The sequence below is a fragment of the Palaemon carinicauda genome, chromosome 14, assembly GCF_036898095.1.
Source record: "Palaemon carinicauda isolate YSFRI2023 chromosome 14, ASM3689809v2, whole genome shotgun sequence".
Classification (NCBI taxonomy): Eukaryota; Metazoa; Arthropoda; class Malacostraca; order Decapoda; family Palaemonidae; genus Palaemon; species Palaemon carinicauda.
Window position 1 is genome coordinate 39,920,650 of NC_090738.1, and position 17,499 is coordinate 39,938,148.

The 17,499-nt window shown below is 38.8% G+C and overlaps 2 protein-coding genes across 2 annotated transcripts in view; one reads left to right on the top strand and one right to left on the bottom strand.

Annotated features, from left to right (window-relative positions):
* Positions 1 to 17,499, top strand: part of LOC137653534 (uncharacterized) — a 111,847-nt gene that overhangs the window by 2,539 nt on the left and 91,809 nt on the right. The gene's annotated exons all lie outside the window — the stretch shown is intronic.
* The window catches only part of LOC137653174 (indian hedgehog protein-like), a 28,807-nt gene continuing 28,046 nt past the window's right edge, over positions 16,739 to 17,499 (bottom strand). The window contains exon 6 of the mRNA XM_068386557.1: positions 16,739 to 17,112. Coding sequence (XP_068242658.1) covers positions 16,778 to 17,112 — 335 coding nt within the window. The 3' untranslated portion in view covers positions 16,739 to 16,777. The remainder of the gene's footprint in view (positions 17,113 to 17,499) is intronic.

Sequence of the window (17,499 nt, forward strand, 5' to 3'; positions counted from 1 at the left end):
TTGAATATTTTGTCGGTAATATACGAACATAGTGAGAAACGCGTGTTACTCTGAGCGGGTGTTCACGCAAATGAGAGACTGTTACAGCATAGGTTAATAAAGATTACAGTACTCAATGAGACACAAGTTTCCTTCACAGAATTACAATTTATCATCACAATTATACGTGAAAGAAGGATGGCAGGTTTCAGAGGCAATACACTTAGAAATTAAGATATACAGTAGCTAGGTTTGTGAATTAATTACACAATATTTTGCATTTTAACAGAACAGATAAAAAGTGACTGTTATTATGATTAATTTAACGCCTGTTTTTAATGCGAACGTCAACGCTTTCAGTTTATTGATACGTTTACACCAAACCTTCATTTTTCTCCAAGTCAAAATTATGACAAATGACTGAAATGATACGGCAAATTGTGTCTGGAGAGTTCTAATCATTAGTGAACTTAAAGGAGAATACAGCCAATAATACATGGGTGAAGTTGAACAGTCACAACTACTTACTGTACCACTCAATTGTATATGCATGAAATAAGCTTTATATATTTTTCTTATTCTTTGGTATGAATAAAGTATAAGATAATGGATGTTTTAGAATGTGTTGAGTGTTAGGAGATTTATCAAAATATTGCAAATCCTTTCTCAGCAAATCAGATTTTTTCTTATTAAATCTATCATCTTACTAGATAGTGAATTAACCTTAGCCTAACTGACGTGTACAAAGGCAAAGAGTGCGAATGTGGTTTGGCATGAGCTTAATCAGGTTGGACCTTTTTTTTTTTTTAAGAGCAGGATTAGCTAGTTTGTTGTCTTGAAAGTTCTGTTTAATCTTTTTACGTGTTGGAAATCCTAATTCCAACTAGGCTATGGGTAGCGGGAAGTACACAAAGAATGTCAACTGTAAAACTGAAGATAGATTTGTTTTTTTTTTTATGTTAGAATAATCCCAAATACTTCTCCTGTCATTAAGATCAGAGGAACATTCTACAATTGTGTCATAAAAGACTTTTTAAGCTTTAAGTAGCCTATCATTTGACAATGAAATAAAAGTAACAAAAATGGGTTTCATAAAGAAGTAATTCTAAACAGTCCTCAGTTAAGTCACAGTTTTAACCACTGGATATTTGATGAATAACCTTTTGACCCAATGCCTGTATGTAGAGATTGCTGGTCAACACTGATAGTCTAACATTTTATGCGAATGTCTAAACTTGAACCAACAGTGAGTCAAGCTTTGGAAAATGACCAGTTAGGTATTCTTTTGTCAGAATCTTCACCTCATCTAACTTCCTCAGTTATCAAGTTTACGAGAAACTCCAATTTATGAAATTAAATGAAAATTTTCAACCTTCTTAAGAGACGGAAATCCTGACTCGTTTGTATGGTTATTACCAGTCATTCATATTTCATTATTGGAAAAATATACAGTAAAACATTCTTTGAATGTTAATATAAAGTACTTACATGCCTGCTGCGGTTGGGCGGTCAGTGTCTCGAAAGATACTCCTTGTTTTTGGTTTTTATCGATCCAATACAGATGCTGTACTGTACATTTAAGTCAAATGTATGATCCTTGTATTTAACGTCCTCACTGTACGCAAACAGTTCATATAAGATTTCCTTCTTTGAGATATCTATTTCTGTCAAGCATTTTGCATAGTGTGGCCCCACCGTTTGACATTATTTATCAGTGATATGTACTGTATTCTCTTCTCGTAAGATACTTCTGTAGATGTAAATGCGCATTTCAGACTGCTTGTTACTAAATACATGAGGCACAGGTAATGCCAAGTACAGTTGAACTGCAGTAGTTTATTAACAAATCTAAATGATTAATGGTAACAAATTGTTAGATCATAAATGTATTTATTTTTTTATTTTCCATGTATGATGTATATTATATATATATATATATATATATATATATATATGTATATATATATGATATGTATATATATATATATATATATATATATATATATATATATATATATATATATATATATTTATATATAGTATATATATATATATATATATATATATATATATATATATATATATATATATATATGTATATATATATATATATATATATATATATATATATATATATATATATATATATATATATATGTATGTATATATTACTTCTATCTTCATGTTACTTTTGACTTAATACTTTTTCTTTGAAGTAAGGAAATTAATTTTTTTAAGACTGTAAAAGACAATAAACATGGTTTTGTATGGTTTAGTGACCTTTGTTCAATGAATTTTACAAAGGTTAATATTCCACTGTTACTGAAATGTTACTGATGCTTCAATTAGAAAAGAACTGCAATGAAACTAGTTTGAAAACATCATATCTCAATAAAGTACAGTACGTACATAAATGTGTTTATGAAACGATATGTATTGTAATTTGCAAGTTCAGGAAAAGGTGTTGAGAAATTTAAGTTTGAGCAATAGCAGAGAGTTTGAGTGGATATGAGATTTTTTTTTTTTTTTTTTCTGAAATTGACTGCGTGTCTGTGTATCAAAAGAGCATGCCAGGGTCCATTCCTTTTGAATTATGAAACTTCAGGTGTATGTATTCTGGCATTTACCAAGTGCTGTTTCTTAACTTCAATAACATTTCCATTACTGTGAATATTGTGGTATTAGACTTTCTATATTTATATTTCAAAGGCAACAATGCCATTGTAAATCCTGTAGCATCCAACACTCATCATCATCTACTAAAAAAACCTGTAGTCCATTTCGGTTCACCTAAAGAACAAAATTGTTTTTGCCACCAGTTCTTACAAGTGCACACCATGCGTTACATAGCTCACTTTCCTCCGTGTATCGTTACAGAAAAACGATGCGTTCAATGATGTTGCTCAGGTCATTCTCAGTACAGTTGTAAACTATGTTCAAACTAACAGTTAACTTGGACAAGGATGTTTCCTGCCTTTGCTAGTACAGTACTATCAAAACAAGACTATAGGTAACAAAGCACGTATAGGACCAGTCTTAGAAAAGTCGTCTATATTTTTTGCCTTTTGAAAATAAACTATATTAATATATTTTTGTCGAATGAATGTATCCACATTGTGCAGTCATGTTTTTGCTCCTCATCTACAGCACAATCAGATATTCTAGAATAACAAAAAAAAAAAAAAAAAACTTGTTACATGTGGTTACTTTTATTCTATGAGTTGATAAAACAGGTTATCATATGCAGTCCCACTGCTCAGAAAAGATTTGATAACACTCTTTGGTAAATCCCCAGTTCGCTTTACGAATAAGTCACTCCTTTGTTTCGCATGGCTGTTGTTGGCCATGTTGCATTAAGTGAGTTGTGCCATTTTCATGTTTCTGTTGATTATTTAAAAAAGTATTCTGTCACAGTTCCAATTCATAAGCAATATTAATTTAAGGAACAGTCTGCTCTTCCTACTGAAGTAATGAAGGGTTTCATATAGATAAATTATCTTCCAACTTGTCTCAAAGCAGGACTCGTTCAATTCTTGTCTAACACCGGGCTCTTGATAAGCCTATTGGGATAGTCTCTGGTCCTGCAAATGAGGGCATGTTTGTGCTGTAGAGAATCATTACAAAAACATGACTGTTTAGGTGTACTCATTGTAGCACATTACAGTACTTCAAAATAAATTTAATATATCCTTTTAGAATTCTTTTTTTCTTCCTTTTGATGTCTGGCGTTTTTCATGACAGACTTCAAGGTGAAACTGCATTTTGATTTATTGTGTTATTAACATTTATGATGTTATAAAAATTAAGGATTTCACTCATGATTAGATCACAAAGAAAAACAAGATCATTGAAAGCTTTTAATTTTCTCTCCAAAGGTTCATCTAGCATTGCTGCCCAAAGATTGTGAAAGCTATGATAACTATTTTGAGTAAAATACTTCATTGATAAACTAATGATTTTGATATATAGTATACCCGTAAGTCACATAGCCGATATCCTCGAAGCACAAACTTCGTAAACTTATACAAAATATTAAACAGGTTTCCAAAACACTTATGCTTTTTGAGATCCCAAGTTAGTGCTAGATAGATAGCGCCAGTTGTACGTCCTGACTTACGCTAGACCTCTGTGCCAGGTGGTCCAGAAGCCCTGACTTTACCTGTGTGATTTCATACTAAGAAAATCATTATATACATCTAGCCAACAGCAAAGCTCCACTTAGAAAGGGTGAAGAGGGGTCCCTATGACCAGCGGATGTCAAATTAATTTATTCTATCTTTGAACTTTTTTTTTTTTTTTTTTTTTTTTTTTTTTTTTTTTTTTTTTTTGATTGTCACATAGCTGACTACAATTTTCCAAAGGAGGTGGAAAAAGGACCGAAAAGAGAAGAACTCCAAACTACGGTATGAATAAAGTTACTTTATTAAAACCTTATTTTGTGGTTAAGCTGCTTTGTGACTCAAGTACTTTTATATTGAAGGTAGAATAAAGAATCCAAGACGACATGATATACGAAAGAAGTATGGTCCGGCCCTAGGACCAGTGTATCAATGTGCATGGCATGGACTCTGTGTGTGTAGGGGAAATCCTTGAGTTCAGATAATAGAGCCTGAGTCAAATATTTTGTATTTTAATCAGTTGGTTCTCGAACAATTGTAATTTGATTAATTTTTTTTCAAAATTTTCTGCAAATCTCAACAGGTGGCTGGTTTTTTGACTAACGTATTACCCATGAATTTTCATGTTACATATGAGTGACATCAAAGCTAAATGTAACCAGATGGTGTGCAATACCTAAACCAACCTTAGTTAGTGCGAGGCTTGTTGCAATTGTAGCGATTGTTGTGCTTCTTGGGCAGTGCATGAGACCATGAAAATTGCCTTATATGCATGCAGTTTGTTCAAGCAGCCATAACGGGACCCTATTAGCAGCAAGCTTGATAAATTATTCTATTTTTATCCTTTGGTTGAAAGGATTTGCTAAACTCTTGTGCTCCTTAGACTTACCAAGTAAGGAACTCAGATTTTACCTACTTAAAAGTATGAGAGGTTTTGGTCAAGTGGTCATGGTGGACCAAGCCATTAACCATTTAGAAGTTTTTTTGTTGGATGAAGATCTACCCTAAAGAGGAGGTGATCTTACTCAGGGGTCTTTTGAGGAGACTTTGGTCCTCTGACAGGCATCTTTAAGTGCATCCCTGGTGTTTGGCTTGCTTACTAGTAACATTCTGACTCTGGCTATCTCTGAACAGGCTACTGTTCCTCCTGGGTTTGGCGAGCTTGCGTCCCCTGTAGAGCTTAAAAAATCACCAAGATAGTAGAGGAGAGGTATCATCAGCCCGCTCCCTCTGTGGTGACTCTTTCCAAGGACTTCCCATTAATAGGAGTTTTTGTATTCCCTTGGCTCCTTCCATGTTACAAACAGAAGATCTTTGGGTGCCTTGAACCCAAGGCCCTCAGACTGATGTGAAAAATTCAGTTGGGGGTGTTACCTCAATAGATAAGTATTCGCTGGGTTCGGTAACAAGGGATGAGTTTGTGGGAGCATGTTTGGCTACGTATGTGGAGGAGGGTAACCTGTTTGATAACTTCTGGCAGTCTGGCATGGTATGGGCTTTCTGGCATCGCACTCAACAAATTCATTGTGGAGGTGAAGTTATCCCCCTCAACGAAGTGAAATTTGAAGACTAACACTGTACTTTTGCTTCTCATGGGGATGTTAAGGAGCCATCCCGTAAGGCATTTCCCCAGTTTACACCCAAAGAGGTTTTAATGATGACACAGAAAACCGCTCTGAATAGTCTGGCGGAGGTAGTCTCAGATGTGTGGGTTTATTCTTGAATCACAACCTTTTTAAGGCAACTGGATGATAATGCCAGGCCAAATGACATCCTTCTTGGCTAGAAAGGTCAAGATGGATGTGGAATTGTTGAGGGATTATTATTACTATTATTATTATTATTATTATTAATAGCTAATGTACAACTCTATTATTGGGAAAACCAGGATGCTATAAGTCCAAGAGCTCCAAACAAAGGAAATAGGGGAATAAACACTACAAGTGAAGTAGTGAGCAATTAAAATTTGCTAATTTAAATTTAAGAAGAGTATCAACATTAAAACATCTTTCATATATGAATTATAAAAACTTAAGAAAAACAAGAGGAAGAGAATAAGATAGAATAGTGTGCGGTATTGGACCCTCAAGCTAGAGAATTTTACCACAAGATAGTGGAAGACTATGGTACAGAGGCTATGGCACTACCCAAGACTAGAGAACAATGGGTTAATTTTGGAGTGTCCTTCTCCTAGAAGAGCTGCTTACCATAGCTATAGAGTTTCTTCTACCCTCACCAAGATGAAAGTAGCCACTGGACAATTACAGTGCTGTAGTTAACCTCTTGAGAGAAGAAAAATTGTTTGGTAATCCAAGCATTTTTAGGTGTATGAAGACAGTGGAGAATGTTGAAAGAATAGGCCAGACTATTCGGTGTATGTGTAGGCAAAGGAAAAGTGAGCCGTAACTAGAGAGAGGGATCCAATGTAGTACTGTCTGGCCAGTCAAAGGACCCAATAACTCTCTAGTGGTAGTATCTCAACTGGTGGCTGGTGCACCGGCTAACCTACTACATTTACATTTCTGAAAGGATATTTCATCCTTATCTATTGATATAAACACTTTATAGGGGTTTTCCCTTAGATTTGAAGGATTCAGGGATTTGTGAGGATTTTTGAGGAGTTTCTGCCCCCCTAAAAAATTAACCCCCCCCCCTTTTTTTTTCTTTATACGTTGGTGTTGGTTATGTCCTCTCTAGAAGTGGGCGATTGCTAGTGGGTCACTTATTGCTTGGTCAACTAGGGGAAAGTGGCTGTGTAAACTTAGAAATGAGGCTTGCCAGAAATTTACCAATACAAAATCACCGTCTTTTTATTTGCAATAACAATTGTTACCAATTTTGTCATTATCTTCGTAACTCGATAGAGTGCTTTATTTTATTTTCAATTCATTCAGCTTATTATTAATACTCCAGAGTTGCTTCAAAAGGCTGTGGTTTTAATAGCCTTAAACTCAGGAGCTGGATTCGGTGAACTGGTAACATTCTGGAGAGAGATTAGGTTATCATTCTCACTCTTGGTCATCCTTGTCTTCTATTTTTAGCCAAAAAGGAAATGTTTGTATGTAGGGTGATTCCTCTTTATATCTTGACTTTATTGCCTAGTTGTGGTAACTTTGCTCTTGTGTCTACTCTGGAATCTTATGTGCTAAGTTCCCTGTCATTAGAAGGTAGTGTTTTAAAATACCAAGATCAACCAGTCCCTTTCCAAGGGCTATCCATTTTTTTTATAACCTCCCTCATAAAAAAGTCTGATCTTCTCTCCATCCTAAAACCCACGTTGGAGAAAAAATAACTTCCTCACTGCCATTCTTTTTATGCTGGATAAAAAGTAGATACAGTACAGTACTCTACTAGAGCCTTTGAGCCTCATTTTTGTGTTACAGTACTCAAAATAGTCTTGATTTTTGAAAACCCATTTTTGGGCTCAAGCCATGCCGTCCTGATGGAAAGTTCCTATTGGTAGCTTTCTAAGGGATATTTGGCTACAGTGATATTCCCAGAGAATTAACCTTTAGGTCTCCAGAATTCTAACTCCTGGCACGAATATCCTTAAAATTTTTCTCAAGGATATTGCATAATATCAGGGGACGTATATCTTGATACGACACATAGCAATCTTCACCCCGAATAGCGTTTTCGCTTCGAGGGGGAAAGTGGTAAATATAGAATGGGAGTCGTTATCAAGGTTACCCTTCTTCCCGTACTATTACGAGTATCTAGATGGCGCTGTATCCAAGATGGCGCTCATTCCTATTTTCGCAGCGAATTCGCACGGTGGTTTTCCCTGTTGCTCTAACGTTTGTTCTAAATTTTCTATGGAGTTATCATGCAATCTCCAACTTTGTCTGCCTGTGGAAAGTTGAGTATTCATTTTTTACAGTGTATAATTTTTAGCTCCAGCTTCACAGTGAAATTAGGGGCAGGCAAACCTTGTCCTACACTGGATGAGTGTAGACCTTTGTCGTTAGCCATGCCCATGGAGGATAAGGATTGGAAGGAAGTCCACCTTACCTTTTTGGTTGGGAAGTTGGAGGCAGATATCGCTGGACATCAGTTCAACGAAAATCTCCCAAAGCTGTCAGACTTTCTCTTGCGTAGGGAGCAAGAAACGAAAGAAAGACTAGCGGGATCTCTAACCCTACAGAACTGTTTGGAAATGACTGCAGGCCAAAAGAGCACCCCAGATATGAACATGGTCATGGCCAAGATGCACATGGCCACCTTGGTAAAGGACCTGTACGGCTTTATTAAAGCCAGAAGGGTATGCAGGGAGTTCATGTTTGCTTCAGTAGCTGTAAAACACGAACCCAGGAAGCTGATAGCTTCCAATATCTGGGGTAAAGACCTCTTCCCAAATGAAGTGATCAAGGAGGTAGTTGACAAAGCCTCCGTGGAGAATAGAAACCTTCTCTGGAAGTGGGGCATGTCATCGAAAAGGAAGTCTTCTCCAGATGAGGGTCCCCAGCCTAAGAAGAAGACTAAGAGACCTAGATTACCTTCTCGGCCTGCCAGACAACAAACATCCCACAGTCACCTTGGCCGCGGTGCCCGAAGTGGTTGCTCGACCGCAAACCACTTTCCAGGTGGTACCTCAGCAGCTGGTTGCCCAGTCACCAGCATTTAACCCTGCATTTGAGAGACAGACCACTACCTTTCGTCCCAAGGGTAGAGGTTCTAGACGGGGCTCCTCAAAACACCCCTCACGAGGTAAGGGGGTTAAGGGAGAATGCGTTCAGGGAGGTAAATCCTCTGGAAAACAGAAGCAATGAGATGCTTCAGGTAGGAGGGAGGCTCCAACAATTTCAGGATCGTTGGACCTTCGATCCTTAGACCTTCGATCCTTGGGCCCACAGCCTAATCAAGAATGGACTTGGATGGAGCTGGAGCAAAGCTCCAACATCATTTCCTCAATTCTTCCAACACTCCACCCCCCTACTGGAAGAATAAACCCTAGAACTATTGAGCAAATGGGTAATAAGGAGGACAAAGTCCATCAGATTCCAGGAAAGGCTGTTTTGTGTTCCCAAGAAGGACTCAGACAAACTCAGAGTCATTCTGGACTTTTCACCACTCAACAAGTTCATTGAGAACTACAAGTTCAGGATGCTAACCCTTCAACACATAAGGACCCTGTTACCAAAAGGGGCATACACAGTCTCGATAGACCCGGCAGATGATTATTGGCATATTCCAGTCAACCGCCCCCTCTCCTCCTACCTAGGATTCAGGCTACAGAAAAAAAAGTACGTCTTCAGAGCCATGCCCTTCGGACTAAACATAGCCCCAAGGATTTTCACGAAACTTGCAGACACAGTCATACAACAACTACGCCTAGAAGGCGTTCAGGTAGCAGCATACCTGGACGACTGGCTGGTGTGGGCAGCATCCAGGACAGCTTGCCTGCAAGCATCCAAGAAAGTGATCCAGTTCCTGGAACATCTGGTATTCAAGATCAACACCATGAAGTCTCGACTTTCTCCAGCTCAAGAGTTTCAATGGCTGGGAATCCATTGGAATTTGAAGTCACACCATCTCTCCATTCCCCCAGGGAAGAGGAGAGAGATTGCAGGATCTGTCAAGAGACTACTGAAATCCGACAGGATCTCAAGACGCCAACAGGAAAGAGTACTGGGCTCTCTCCAGTTTGCAGCAGTGACAGACCCAGTGCTAAAAGCACAACTAAAAGATGCGTCAGGAGTCTGGAGAAGACACGCATCAAACGCTTGAAGAGATAAAAAAAGACCGGTACTGACCTTACTACAATCACTTCTCAGCCATGGTCAAAGGCCAAGAACTTAAGGAGGACTGTGCCCTTGCAACCACCTCCACCATCGATGACCATCCTCACGGATGCCTCGACAGAAGGATGGGGAGGTCACTCCCATCGACGGAAAGTCCAAGGGACCTGGTCTTCCCTGTCCAAGACCTTTCACATCAACATTTTGGAGGCCATGGCAGTCCTTTTGACGCTGAAGAAACTTTCCCCTCGCAGATCACCCCACATCAGGCTGATCTTGGACAGAGAAGTGATAATGAGATGTCTGAACCATCAAGGCTCGAGATCGCCTCAGATCAACCAAGTGATACTGACCATCTTCCGCCTGGCGGAAAAGAAGAGATGGCATTTGTCAGCAGTTCACCTCCAAGAGTTCCGCAATGTGACGGCGGAGGCGCTATCCAGGCTCAGGCCGATAGAGTCAGAATGTTCCCTAGACGCAGACTCATTCTCCTTCATCTTGCATCAAGTCCCAGATCTGCAGATCGACCTCTTCGCGACAAGCAACAACAAGAAACTACCTCAATATGTAGCCCAATACGAGGACCCTCTAGCGGAGGCGACGGACGCCATGTCCCTTGATTGGAACAGATGGAACCGGATTTACCTGTTTCCTCCGACCAATCTCCTAATGAAGGTCCTCAACAGGCTGAGATCCTTTCGGGGAACGGCAGCTCTAGTGGCTCCCAAGTGGCCAAAGAGCAACTGGTTCCCTCTGGTATTGGAACTGAAGCTGAGGCTGGTCCCTCTTCCAGACCCGGTCCAGAAGTTGATTGTCTTTGCTTCATCACAGATAACCCAAAACCTTCATCTCATGATTTTCTCTCCTTAGCGGTTAAGAAAAGATTTGGGATCTCAAAAGGCAATATAGACTTCATAGAGGAATATAAGTCTAAGTCAACTAGAAGACAATATGAATCGTCTTGGAAAAAGTGGGTTGCTTTCGTCAAAGCTAAAGGACCAAAAGAAATCTTAGTGGACCTCTGTCTGTCCTTCTTTTTCCACCTTCACAGACAAGGTCTGGCAGCCAACACAATAACTAGGTGTAAGTCGGCTCTGACTAGACCTCTACCACACGCCTTCCAAGTAGACCTGTCGAGTGAAATCTTTAACAAGATCCCTAAGGTATGTGCTAGACTCAGGCCTGCAGCCCCTCCAAAGCCCATTTCATGGTCATTGGACAAGGTCCTACACTATGCCTCAACAGTGAACAATGAAGATTGTTCTCTTAAGGACCTGATTCAAAAAGTCATTTTCTTGTTCGCTATAGCCTCGGGGGCTAGAGTTAGTGAAATAGTGGCTCTATCCAGAGATGAAGGCCATATTCAGTTCACAGAAGCGGGAGAACTGAATCTCTTTCCTGATCCAACCTATCTCGCTAAGAACGAGCTACCCACTAAGAGAATCTGCCCTCTGAAGGAAGATGTCTCACTGTGTCCAGTGGAATGTCTAAAGGTCTATCTTCGAAGAACTTCAGACTTCAGGGGAGGACAGCTCTTTGAAGGAGAAACTTCAGGATCAAACTTATCCTTAAAACAACTGAGGGCGAAGATCACCTACTTTATTCACAGAGCGGATCCTGACAGTACACCCGCAGGTCATGATCCAAGGAAAATTGCTTCATCACTGAACTTCTTTCAGTATATGGACTTTGAGCGTCTTCGCTCTTACACTGAATGGAAGTCATCTAGTGTCTTCTATAAACATTATGCTAAACAATTGCATGAGTTGAAGGGTTTTGTGGTGGCGGCAGGTAGCGTGTTAAAACCTGCCGTCTAGTACTGCGATGAACAGTGAATTGATTGGGACTCTCAATTATCGGGTAAAGGTGTTGATACCTTCCAGTGCAACACTGTTGAGTGAGTGTCACCATGGTGACACTAAAGACTGTTCAAATTATTTCAGGGGGAGAACTATACAGATAACATCCGTGCCGTGTGTACTTTACAGTGTTGATAATATTCAACATTACAGAAAACTAGGAAATTTTTATTAAGATTTTCAAATTTAAGTGTGGCACTAATTATTCTTCCTTTTCAGGTGGAAACAATAATTTTCTGTATTTGTTTGATCATTGTATATTTCTCATTACATATATTAACATATATTACACTTGTTACTCTATGCTGGATCATTTATTGTAAATGAATGCATACCAGTGTGTAATTGCGTCTTATTTCGCCCTACAATGGATAGAAATAAAGTATATGCCAGTGTTTTGTTAACTAGTAACCTAAGTAAAACTGCATATGATTGTATGGAGGACAACAGATATACAGTAGCTGATACTTTTGCTCCTACACAGAATACAAACAGTAAGACTTCTGTATATCTAGCTGAGGCTATGTTCCAACACAAATATACAAACTATGAGACTCCTGTATATTTAGTTGATGGTATATTCCAACATAATATACAAATCTAGAGTTCTTGTATATACTGTATAGTCGATGCTACGTTCGTTCATACAATATATGCAAACCTTGAGACCCGTTTCCTACTGTCTATTATGACTCTTCCCTGCAGGGGGCAGGAAGCACTAACATCATCTATGATTAGTAGTAATGACGTATAACGGTAACGTCATGTGTCTCGATGGTCTGGATGACCATAAGGAAAAATTTGTCACAAGGTTAAGGCACCTATAAAATCCACACATACAGTACTTTCTAGTAATTCTCTGGTAAACTTCCATCAGGACGACATGGCTTGAGCCCAAAAAACGGAAAATCTATTTTTGGGTGAGATAGCCATGTCGTCCTGATGGATCCGCCCTCCTTTTCTATAAAAAAAAGGCCTTGGTAGGATCCCTCCCGAAAATACTATATCTGTAGCACCATGCTCGATGCTACAAGAAATGAACTCCATCTTGGATACAGCACCATCTAGATACTTGTAATAGTACGGGAGGAAGGGTAACCTTGATAACGACTCCCCTTCTATTTTTGCCACTTTCCCCCTCGAAGCGAAAACGCTATTCGGGGTGAAGATTGCTATGTGTCGTATCAAGATATACGTCCCTTGATATTATGCGATATCCTTGAGAAAAATTTTAAGGATATTCGTGCCAGGAGTTAGAATTCTGGAGACCTAAAGGTTAATTCTCTGGGAATATCACAGTAGCCAAATGTCCCTTAGAAAGCTACCAATAGGAACCTTCCATCAGGACGACATGGCTATCTCACCCAAAAATAGATTTTTCGCTTCGCCCAAAATCCGTTTTATATGCCTTTGTTTGCATATTTTAACCACCTTTTGTTTGCATGCATTGCTCTACCAAACTGACTTGATGTATCGTGTAAAGCGAAGGTGCTACGATTGAACTAAGTACTCTGCGCACATGTTGACGTGAACATTGAACCGGAAAACGATCTCTTCTTCGAATCAGACAAAAGGGACTCGACAATTCGCCAATATGATTCGGCCGTTAACAACTAGCAGATTCCCTAAGAGTTCAGACCATACTCGTATATCTCCGAATATAGCCATCTCTTTCTTGAGGTTCCTATTTGGCAAAGGCCTAGCAGCTAGCACTATAACCACCATCAAGTCAGCTTTGAAGAAAATCTTCCTTGTTGGGTTTAACATTAACTTAGCTGATTCCTATTTCTCATCTATTCCAAAAACATGTGCTAGGCTACGACCTTTGGTTCAGCCACAGAAGGACTCTGGTCTCTGAACGGTGTCCTCAAAACTTGCGCCGGACACGGACAATGAATCCTGCTCTTATATCACTCTTCTTAGGAAGACTTTATTTCTAACAGCTTTGGCCTCAGGTGATGGAATATCAGAACTAACAGCTCTCTCACGAACCCGGGAAACATAGATTTCCTCCCTTCAGCCGAAGTACTCCTTTCTCCAGACAATGCTTTCCTAGCTAAAAAATGAGGATCCACAAATAGGGCTCCCCTCGGAAGATTATTCTTCTTCCCCAGGATTTTTTCTCTGTGACCAGTCACTACTCTCAAGGCCCTTTTTTAGCTAGAACTGCCACCCGCTCGTCTGGCCCCTTGGTTATCAGGGAACAAGGAGGTACTATTTCCCTTCACGGTATCAGGTAACAAATCCTCTACTTCTTTAAACATACTAATCCGGAATCATTTCCCCTGGATCATGATATACGGACAGTAGATACCTCCATCAATTACTTCCAGAACAGGGACTTTGATGATTTTAAAAAATATACGGGTTGGAAATCCCCTATTGTTGTCAAACGCCACTATCTAAAGATCTTACAGGCCCTTAAAGACCCGACGATGGCAGAGGGGAGCCTTATCCCTCCCCATTAATCTCTACTTCTTCCTTTCTTCCATCTCTTCTCTTCTCCCTCCTACCCGCCACTCACACCACGTCGCCACTCTCCTGGGTAGTTCGTTAGCCCTATGATATTTGCCATGTTTAATTCCTATGGTTTAACTGTTATTGTAGTTACCGTTCCATTAATGTTTAGATATGCTTAGACATGTAAGGTTTGATACCTTTTATGATTCGACCCTCAATTGATTCCTTGTCGTCATAGTTATTTAGCCTTACGTTCCCTATGTCATTTGGGTAGTTGGTAATTGGACGTTTCTTACATTATTATATTATATTATTGTCGAACATGGTGATTGTATTCTCCTCATTATGTTATTACTTTATTGGGCTTGGAAGGCTTTCTCTGGTACATTTTCACCGGCCGTCACAGGTCGACCCAGAAAAGGGATTTTGGCGAAGGAAAAATCTATTTTTGGGGAGAGACCTGTGACGCCCGGTGAAACCCTTCCCGGTTATTTTTGTACAGACCCACCCTTTCCTAGCCAAGCCATATGTTCTTGCAGAAGGATGACCTAGAAGGCGTTCATGTGGGTGACGGGGCGTGGTACAAGTGTGGTTTCTGGGGTCTTTGTTACGGCCCTTCCCTTTGATGAAGGAGTTATCTAATTGGAGGACAGCCTGTCAATAGTGGTTTTCACACGCCCCTGATGTATACACGACACTCACGAGGTGCTCGCGCGAGGGTAGTAACCTCTGCATTCCATGCTTTTATTTTTCTCTGGTATATTTGGAAGATTTATATCAGAAAAGGTAGAAAGAAGGACTTTTCACCGGGCATCACAGGTCTCTCCCCAGAAATAGATTTTTCCTTCGTCAAAATTCCTTTTTTTGCTTCGCTCAAAATCCGTTTTATATGCCTTTGTTTGCATATTTTAACCACCTTTTGTTTGCATGCATTACTCTACCAAACTGACTAGATGTATCGTGTAAAGCGAAGGTGCTACGATTGAACTAAGCACTCTGCGCACATGTTGTAAAACTTGAATTTGTTTTAAGTAGTGTCTTTGAAACACGTTATCCCCAGAACAACCCATAAATATTTGGGTGCCATGAAATTGCTAACTGGAAAAGGTAGTGCGGGGCTCAAAATTATACTAAAAAATTTTTAAAGAAAATAAAGCTTAATCTGTAATGAAACTTGGGAATGATGATGTCACCTATCGTACTATGTTCCCGGCCTCAGTACACAAGGCCGACTAGCTCAAAATCCATAAATCCGCAATCTGCCACACCCTATGTATATGTAATGTCATTTAAAAGAAGCATGAGGGAGGTTTCTTCTTATAGACAAGTGAGCACCAGTACTGTACTGTATAAGATTACAGTTCCAAACACTGATCCGAACAAGCTACGTTTCTTGGTCTGTACCCACCTACCCTTATATAAGATACAGAATTTGGACACTGTTTTTGTACAGTAACACAATTTTACTGTAAAATGACAAAAAATACACAAATTGATGCTTTTACGGGATATTTTCCCTTATCATTAATAACGGTCTTATAAATTTTTTGCTGGTTCAGCTGTTGTGCTGAAATAAAAGTAGATACTGTAACCTATTATTGTCCGTAATGGAAACCCCACTTTCATGACTTAATTCGCATATTTTGGTAACCTTCATTTGTGTGACTTATCGTCTGATAAAAATGGGTTTTGTACGACTGGAGATTTATCCACTTTATATAACAATAAAAGCAGTCATATGTATTAGGTGCTAAGTTTTAAAACCTTGCTTTATATGTATAAGACGATGTACATGCCTCTATATATGATAATTAATAAAATTCCTCAGATGTATGTCAAATGAGATACAGAGAAAGACAGACATTGTAGACATAAAGGTGATGATTAGGTCAAGATATTTATTTCCTTTAAACCAAAAATATAATTCAAGATAGGTAAAGTTCAGAGTAAGTAGTTTTATATCCAAGAAATTCAAGTGTATCTGGAACGTCATGGCTATCTCACCCGAAAATAGATTTTTCCCACGTCAAAATCCGTTTTAATGTCAGAGGCAAAGATAATGCACTTATTTATTTTCTAATGAGCCACCACCATTTGCTGGATTGATCTGTTATGTTAATCAAAAACAAGCATGTGTTATCTATTTCACATGGCTATGAGGTGATCATTTTGTTAAGAAATTTAAACGAAAAGAAGTTTATATCAAGGTATTGAAATGTTTGTTTTTATATCAGACAGATTTTTAGGACACCGTATTAGATATTCTGGGGATATGTTGGCAAATCGTTCCCTGAAGTTTAATTAGGTTTAATGAAAGTTTTTATAGAAACTGACCTTCGATTTAATATGTCTCTTGATGTATCACTTTTCATCTGAATGAATGACATAAATATAGTAAATGTATCATATATTTTAAAACATACTTATTGACATAATAAAAATTTGATTTAATAATGATTACATTAAAATTGAGTTATTGAGATCAAGTGTTTGTAGATTTCATCCATTGTGTATTTTGAATGCTGTAATGACTCTGGTTTCATGCATACAATAAGATGGAGTAACCTATATTTTTCATTTTATAAACATGAAATTCAGCAATAAAGACAATTTATAATTTAGATTACACGGAAGTAATGAAAACATGAACAGCTCTGTTGACCATATCTAGATAAGGCCGACAGAAAAGCTCGTCTTTCTCCACCACCAGAGGCTGCAATGTCACCGAAGAATCCTTTGGCGCCAAATACTGATTGGGGAGAAACCTCTGGGCAAACCATTTCAAGAGTTGCACGTAGGGCATGGTGCCTTCGTACTGACCTCCTGTTGCCCACGATGGCAACCACCTCACGGGGGCCAGGGCTGTGTGGGCAAGGTCATGGGTCACTGACGCGTAACAGGATGCTAGAATACTGTTTACGAAGATTGTGCCTGTTTGCGTGAGTGGCACATAAGCTCCTGCGAAATTAAGAAATATATTTTAAAACATTTGTTTATACATATGGTTTTATCACTAACATTTGGGATGTTCACTTATTCAAATAAGCTACAAATACCTTAATATTGAATTCAATCTGCCATGGGATCACTGATGAATGTGGTCATTCTTTTTATAAGCACTGTACTTGCCAACCAAGGATTCCAACCTTCGCTCCAAGTAGAAATCAAGGTAAACAGCTTGACCATCGTTCCCCTTCTACTAGCTCATTGGAGTTGTCATACCCACATTAATAACTTAGGAGTTATCATACCCAGTTTCATAGCTCATTAGATTTCTCAGTGCTAGCTCATTGTATATATTTTCCTACATTTACTCCTTTATTGGCATTATCATACCCTTTTATT